The following is a 10636-nucleotide window of genomic DNA, read 5'->3' as shown; positions in this document are numbered from 1 at the left end:
TCTGAGGGTTGCGGGCATACAATAATATATCCATAGAAGCGTTACTGAGAGGGAAAAAACCTAAGTCTGTTGTCAAAAACCTAAGTCGTGAGAATGCATTAGTACAAAGTTTTGAGATTGTGTTGGCACCTATTGGATAGTAATTCGGACACCATTTTTCAACAAGATCGGTCAAGAACTCTCTGAGTTATAGGAGGTCAAAATTTGACATTTTGGCCAAACAGGTGTTTTTTTTTATCCATATAACTTATTACCTATTGTTCTTAGCAAAATGTGTTCCAAATAGTTTAGATAGCTATTTATGCAATCTTTCGAAAAAAAAAATTTAATAAAATATTTTTGATTTTTTTTTTTTAAACTTAACTTAAACTTAAACTTTTTTTTTCAAAATGGGCCCTTTTTATTTATTTTTTATTTTTTTTAAGAAAGCTTAGGTCTTTTCCTAAGCGACCTTTGACTTTTTTTTAAAAAAATGGACCCATTTTTTAATTTTTTTTTTTTGCTCAGAAGAAAGCTTATGTGTTTTCCTTTAACACCCTTTTTGTCGCTTAGTGGGATGCGAGTGGGATATCTATAAAAAAAATGTTTTGTAACTCAAGACATACAATTTTTTACTTTTTTTGAAAAATCAAAAACCTTTTTGACTTTTTTTTCCAAAATGGACTCTTTTTTTATTAATTTTTTTTTCTCAAAAGAAAGCTTAGGTCTTTTCCTTTAAAACCTTTTTGGTCGCTTAGTGGGATGCGAGTGGGATATCTATTAAAATAAATGTGCAATATGAGGCCGACCGCTATTAATTTTCCACCCCCAAAATTTGTCTGAGTTTTGTATCTTGCGGCTTTTTTAGTCAATCCTAGAGGTAGTTTTCAGCGCACGTGATTTTCATTGTTAAAATATCAGGTGCCCCAGAAACAAATTTTTGGAATCAAGTAGAAATATTTTATGGCCCTTCTCCGAAGTACCAGTTTATTTATTATTTTATGACATTTGACTTTAAGAAGTGGGTGGAGAGGTAGAAGTTGACAGGTAGGTTATTTATATGGTGGTTTATTTTTATTATTATTTGTAACATTTGGTTAAACTAGGTACTTTAGTATGTAAGCCCTTCTTGCCCTAATAATAGATTTTAGACTCATTCATTAAAACGTACTACCTATATGATCTTAAAAAACTATTTATTGTCATTCTGAAGACATACGGAAATCAGTTTTTTAGAAACAGCGTTAAAGTTAAGACGTGTGTTATTTACATAAATACTTACAAAATTCAAATTATTATTATTATTATTATTATTATTATTATTATTATTATTATTATTATTATTATTATTATTATTATTATTATTATTATTATTATTATTATTATTATTATTATTATTATTATTATTATTATTATTATTATTATTATTATTATTATTATTATTATTATTATTATTATTATTATTATTATTATTATTATTATTATTATTATTATTATTATTATTATTATTATTATTATTATTATTATTATTATTATTATTATTATTATTATTATTATTATTATTATTATTATTATTATTATTATTATTATTATTATTATTATTATTATTATTATTATTATTATTATTATTATTATTATTATTATTATTATTATTATTATTATTATTATTATTATTATTATTATTATTATTATTATTATTATTATTATTATTATTATTATTATTATTATTATTATTATTATTATTATTATTATTATTATTATTATTATTATTATTATTATTATTATTATTATTATTATTATTATTATTATTATTATTATTATTATTATTATTATTATTATTATTATTATTATTATTATTATTATTATTATTATTATTATTATTATTATTATTATTATTATTATTATTATTATTATTATTATTATTATTATTATTATTATTATTATTATTATTATTATTATTATTATTATTATTATTATTATTATTATTATTATTATTATTATTATTATTATTATTATTATTATTATTATTATTATTATTATTATTATTATTATTATTATTATTATTATTATTATTATTATTATTATTATTATTATTATTATTATTATTATTATTATTATTATTATTATTATTATTATTATTATTATTATTATTATTATTATTATTATTATTATTATTATTATTATTATTATTATTATTATTATTATTATTATTATTATTATTATTATTATTATTATTATTATTATTATTATTATTATTATTATTATTATTATTATTATTATTATTATTATTATTATTATTATTATTATTATTATTATTATTATTATTATTATTATTATTATTATTATTATTATTATTATTATTATTATTATTATTATTATTATTATTATTATTATTATTATTATTATTATTATTATTATTATTATTATTATTATTATTATTATTATTATTATTATTATTATTATTATTATTATTATTATTATTATTATTATTATTATTATTATTATTATTATTATTATTATTATTATTATTATTATTATTATTATTATTATTATTATTATTATTATTATTATTATTATTATTATTATTATTATTATTATTATTATTATTATTATTATTATTATTATTATTATTATTATTATTATTATTATTATTATTATTATTATTATTATTATTATTATTATTATTATTATTATTATTATTATTATTATTATTATTATTATTATTATTATTATTATTATTATTATTATTATTATTATTATTATTATTATTATTATTATTATTATTATTATTATTATTATTATTATTATTATTATTATTATTATTATTATTATTATTATTATTATTATTATTATTATTATTATTATTATTATTATTATTATTATTATTATTATTATTATTATTATTATTATTATTATTATTATTATTATTATTATTATTATTATTATTATTATTATTATTATTATTATTATTATTATTATTATTATTATTATTATTATTATTATTATTATTATTATTATTATTATTATTATTATTATTATTATTATTATTATTATTATTATTATTATTATTATTATTATTATTATTATTATTATTATTATTATTATTATTATTATTATTATTATTATTATTATTATTATTATTATTATTATTATTATTATTATTATTATTATTATTATTATTATTATTATTATTATTATTATTATTATTATTATTATTATTATTATTATTATTATTATTATTATTATTATTATTATTATTATTATTATTATTATTATTATTATTATTATTATTATTATTATTATTATTATTATTATTATTATTATTATTATTATTATTATTATTATTATTATTATTATTATTATTATTATTATTATTATTATTATTATTATTATTATTATTATTATTATTATTATTATTATTATTATTATTATTATTATTATTATTATTATTATTATTATTATTATTATTATTATTATTATTATTATTATTATTATTATTATTATTATTATTATTATTATTATTATTATTATTATTATTATTATTATTATTATTATTATTATTATTATTATTATTATTATTATTATTATTATTATTATTATTATTATTATTATTATTATTATTATTATTATTATTATTATTATTATTATTATTATTATTATTATTATTATTATTATTATTATTATTATTATTATTATTATTATTATTATTATTATTATTATTATTATTATTATTATTATTATTATTATTATTATTATTATTATTATTATTATTATTATTATTATTATTATTATTATTATTATTATTATTATTATTATTATTATTATTATTATTATTATTATTATTATTATTATTATTATTATTATTATTATTATTATTATTATTATTATTATTATTATTATTATTATTATTATTATTATTATTATTATTATTATTATTATTATTATTATTATTATTATTATTATTATTATTATTATTATTATTATTATTATTATTATTATTATTATTATTATTATTATTATTATTATTATTATTATTATTATTATTATTATTATTATTATTATTATTATTATTATTATTATTATTATTATTATTATTATTATTATTATTATTATTATTATTATTATTATTATTATTATTATTATTATTATTATTATTATTATTATTATTATTATTATTATTATTATTATTATTATTATTATTATTATTATTATTATTATTATTATTATTATTATTATTATTATTATTATTATTATTATTATTATTATTATTATTATTATTATTATTATTATTATTATTATTATTATTATTATTATTATTATTATTATTATTATTATTATTATTATTATTATTATTATTATTATTATTATTATTATTATTATTATTATTATTATTATTATTATTATTATTATTATTATTATTATTATTATTATTATTATTATTATTATTATTATTATTATTATTATTATTATTATTATTATTATTATTATTATTATTATTATTATTATTATTATTATTATTATTATTATTATTATTATTATTATTATTATTATTATTATTATTATTATTATTATTATTATTATTATTATTATTATTATTATTATTATTATTATTATTATTATTATTATTATTATTATTATTATTATTATTATTATTATTATTATTATTATTATTATTATTATTATTATTATTATTATTATTATTATTATTATTATTATTATTATTATTATTATTATTATTATTATTATTATTATTATTATTATTATTATTATTATTATTATTATTATTATTATTATTATTATTATTATTATTATTATTATTATTATTATTATTATTATTATTATTATTATTATTATTATTATTATTATTATTATTATTATTATTATTATTATTATTATTATTATTATTATTATTATTATTATTATTATTATTATTATTATTATTATTATTATTATTATTATTATTATTATTATTATTATTATTATTATTATTATTATTATTATTATTATTATTATTATTATTATTATTATTATTATTATTATTATTATTATTATTATTATTATTATTATTATTATTATTATTATTATTATTATTATTATTATTATTATTATTATTATTATTATTATTATTATTATTATTATTATTATTATTATTATTATTATTATTATTATTATTATTATTATTATTATTATTATTATTATTATTATTATTATTATTATTATTATTATTATTATTATTATTATTATTATTATTATTATTATTATTATTATTATTATTATTATTATTATTATTATTATTATTATTATTATTATTATTATTATTATTATTATTATTATTATTATTATTATTATTATTATTATTATTATTATTATTATTATTATTATTATTATTATTATTATTATTATTATTATTATTATTATTATTATTATTATTATTATTATTATTATTATTATTATTATTATTATTATTATTATTATTATTATTATTATTATTATTATTATTATTATTATTATTATTATTATTATTATTATTATTATTATTATTATTATTATTATTATTATTATTATTATTATTATTATTATTATTATTATTATTATTATTATTATTATTATTATTATTATTATTATTATTATTATTATTATTATTATTATTATTATTATTATTATTATTATTATTATTATTATTATTATTATTATTATTATTATTATTATTATTATTATTATTATTATTATTATTATTATTATTATTATTATTATTATTATTATTATTATTATTATTATTATTATTATTATTATTATTATTATTATTATTATTATTATTATTATTATTATTATTATTATTATTATTATTATTATTATTATTATTATTATTATTATTATTATTATTATTATTATTATTATTATTATTATTATTATTATTATTATTATTATTATTATTATTATTATTATTATTATTATTATTATTATTATTATTATTATTATTATTATTATTATTATTATTATTATTATTATTATTATTATTATTATTATTATTATTATTATTATTATTATTATTATTATTATTATTATTATTATTATTATTATTATTATTATTATTATTATTATTATTATTATTATTATTATTATTATTATTATTATTATTATTATTATTATTATTATTATTATTATTATTATTATTATTATTATTATTATTATTATTATTATTATTATTATTATTATTATTATTATTATTATTATTATTATTATTATTATTATTATTATTATTATTATTATTATTATTATTATTATTATTATTATTATTATTATTATTATTATTATTATTATTATTATTATTATTATTATTATTATTATTATTATTATTATTATTATTATTATTATTATTATTATTATTATTATTATTATTATTATTATTATTATTATTATTATTATTATTATTATTATTATTATTATTATTATTATTATTATTATTATTATTATTATTATTATTATTATTATTATTATTATTATTATTATTATTATTATTATTATTATTATTATTATTATTATTATTATTATTATTATTATTATTATTATTATTATTATTATTATTATTATTATTATTATTATTATTATTATTATTATTATTATTATTATTATTATTATTATTATTATTATTATTATTATTATTATTATTATTATTATTATTATTATTATTATTATTATTATTATTATTATTATTATTATTATTATTATTATTATTATTATTATTATTATTATTATTATTATTATTATTATTATTATTATTATTATTATTATTATTATTATTATTATTATTATTATTATTATTATTATTATTATTATTATTATTATTATTATTATTATTATTATTATTATTATTATTATTATTATTATTATTATTATTATTATTATTATTATTATTATTATTATTATTATTATTATTATTATTATTATTATTATTATTATTATTATTATTATTATTATTATTATTATTATTATTATTATTATTATTATTATTATTATTATTATTATTATTATTATTATTATTATTATTATTATTATTATTATTATTATTATTATTATTATTATTATTATTATTATTATTATTATTATTATTATTATTATTATTATTATTATTATTATTATTATTATTATTATTATTATTATTATTATTATTATTATTATTATTATTATTATTATTATTATTATTATTATTATTATTATTATTATTATTATTATTATTATTATTATTATTATTATTATTATTATTATTATTATTATTATTATTATTATTATTATTATTATTATTATTATTATTATTATTATTATTATTATTATTATTATTATTATTATTATTATTATTATTATTATTATTATTATTATTATTATTATTATTATTATTATTATTATTATTATTATTATTATTATTATTATTATTATTATTATTATTATTATTATTATTATTATTATTATTATTATTATTATTATTATTATTATTATTATTATTATTATTATTATTATTATTATTATTATTATTATTATTATTATTATTATTATTATTATTATTATTATTATTATTATTATTATTATTATTATTATTATTATTATTATTATTATTATTATTATTATTATTATTATTATTATTATTATTATTATTATTATTATTATTATTATTATTATTATTATTATTATTATTATTATTATTATTATTATTATTATTATTATTATTATTATTATTATTATTATTATTATTATTATTATTATTATTATTATTATTATTATTATTATTATTATTATTATTATTATTATTATTATTATTATTATTATTATTATTATTATTATTATTATTATTATTATTATTATTATTATTATTATTATTATTATTATTATTATTATTATTATTATTATTATTATTATTATTATTATTATTATTATTATTATTATTATTATTATTATTATTATTATTATTATTATTATTATTATTATTATTATTATTATTATTATTATTATTATTATTATTATTATTATTATTATTATTATTATTATTATTATTATTATTATTATTATTATTATTATTATTATTATTATTATTATTATTATTATTATTATTATTATTATTATTATTATTATTATTATTATTATTATTATTATTATTATTATTATTATTATTATTATTATTATTATTATTATTATTATTATTATTATTATTATTATTATTATTATTATTATTATTATTATTATTATTATTATTATTATTATTATTATTATTATTATTATTATTATTATTATTATTATTATTATTATTATTATTATTATTATTATTATTATTATTATTATTATTATTATTATTATTATTATTATTATTATTATTATTATTATTATTATTATTATTATTATTATTATTATTATTATTATTATTATTATTATTATTATTATTATTATTATTATTATTATTATTATTATTATTATTATTATTATTATTATTATTATTATTATTATTATTATTATTATTATTATTATTATTATTATTATTATTATTATTATTATTATTATTATTATTATTATTATTATTATTATTATTATTATTATTATTATTATTATTATTATTATTATTATTATTATTATTATTATTATTATTATTATTATTATTATTATTATTATTATTATTATTATTATTATTATTATTATTATTATTATTATTATTATTATTATTATTATTATTATTATTATTATTATTATTATTATTATTATTATTATTATTATTATTATTATTATTATTATTATTATTATTATTATTATTATTATTATTATTATTATTATTATTATTATTATTATTATTATTATTATTATTATTATTATTATTATTATTATTATTATTATTATTATTATTATTATTATTATTATTATTATTATTATTATTATTATTATTATTATTATTATTATTATTATTATTATTATTATTATTATTATTATTATTATTATTATTATTATTATTATTATTATTATTATTATTATTATTATTATTATTATTATTATTATTATTATTATTATTATTATTATTATTATTATTATTATTATTATTATTATTATTATTATTATTATTATTATTATTATTATTATTATTATTATTATTATTATTATTATTATTATTATTATTATTATTATTATTATTATTATTATTATTATTATTATTATTATTATTATTATTATTATTATTATTATTATTATTATTATTATTATTATTATTATTATTATTATTATTATTATTATTATTATTATTATTATTATTATTATTATTATTATTATTATTATTATTATTATTATTATTATTATTATTATTATTATTATTATTATTATTATTATTATTATTATTATTATTATTATTATTATTATTATTATTATTATTATTATTATTATTATTATTATTATTATTATTATTATTATTATTATAAAAGTGATTTATATTCCTGAGGTTAACATATTATGGGTATTACAGTATCGAGGCTATGAAATTTTAGTTGGGTATGTTACATACCATCGGAAAGGCTAATGTGTCTAGTTTCTCTAAGTTAAGTTTAATTTTTAAGGTTTACACACAAATATGAAAAAAATTAAAATAGTGAAAATTTAAAAAAATTTGTCTTGAGTTACAAAACATTTATTTTGATAAATATCCCACTCGCATCCCACTAAGCGACCAAAAAGGTTTTAAAGGAAAAGACCTAAGCTTTCTTTTGAAAATTAATAAAAAATGAGTCCATTTTGGAAAAAAAAAGTCAAAAAGGTTTTTGATTTTTCAAAAAAAAGTAAAAAATTGTATGTCTTGAGTTACAAAACATTTTTTTTATAGATATCCCACTCGCATCCCACTAAGCGAAAAATAGGGTGTTAAAGGAAAACACGTAAGCTTTCTTCTGAGCAAAAAAAAAAATTAAAAAATGGGTCCATTTTTTTAAAAAAAGTCAACAAAGTTTTTGATTTTGCAAAAAAATTCAAAAATTTTAAATCTCGCATCCCACTAAGCGACCATATAGGTCGCTTAGGAAAAGACCTAAGCTTTCTTAAAAAAAATAAAAAAAAATAAAAAGTTCCCATTTTGAAAAAAAAGTCAAAAATATTTTTGATTTAAAAAAAAAAATCAAAAATATTTTATTAAATTTTTTTATTTTTTTTTTTCGAAAGATTGCATAAATAGCTATCTAAACTATTTGGGACACATTTTGCTAAGAACAATAGGTAATAAGTTATATGGATAAAAAAAAACACCTGTTTGGCCAAAATGTCAAATTTTGACCTCCTATAACTCAGAGAGTTCTTGACCGATCTTGTTGAAAAATGGTGTCCGAATTACTATCCAATAGAACTAACATTGGTGCAAATTTCATCGCGATCGGAAGACATCGATTTCAAAAGTTGGTTCACTTGACGTGAAATGCCCCATATAAGTAAAGAAAGTTTACACACTGAAGGGTCAGTTCATACGAGACAGAATTTGCAAACCACTTTGATATTAATTGATCAAAGTAGACTGACATAAATCGGTCAACCCACTTTTTCCTTTTCGGGATAATACATTTTACCAGCGACTTCGGTCGACTGTTCAACACAGGGGGTTCGGCCCACTGTTCAAGACAGAGGCTTCGGCCAACTGCTCAATACAGAG

At 7.1% G+C, this 10636-nt stretch overlaps 1 protein-coding gene across 1 annotated transcript; it reads right to left on the bottom strand.

Annotated features, from left to right (window-relative positions):
• Window positions 1-8143: 8143 nt before the first annotated feature.
• On the bottom strand, window positions 8144-9346 carry LOC135953700 (probable serine/threonine-protein kinase clkA; the record flags this gene model as incomplete). The annotated part of the gene is made up of 1 exon (XM_065503676.1): window positions 8144-9346. A coding segment is annotated over one exon (1203 nt), but the record flags the coding sequence as incomplete, so codon positions are not given.
• Between the last annotated feature and the right edge of the window lie 1290 nt (window positions 9347-10636).

Source organism: Calliphora vicina, chromosome 3 (assembly GCF_958450345.1).
Source record: "Calliphora vicina chromosome 3, idCalVici1.1, whole genome shotgun sequence".
Lineage (NCBI taxonomy): Eukaryota > Metazoa > Arthropoda > Insecta > Diptera > Calliphoridae > Calliphora > Calliphora vicina.
Note: the sequence above shows the minus strand (reverse complement) of the source record. Positions and strands in the feature narration are given on the sequence as shown.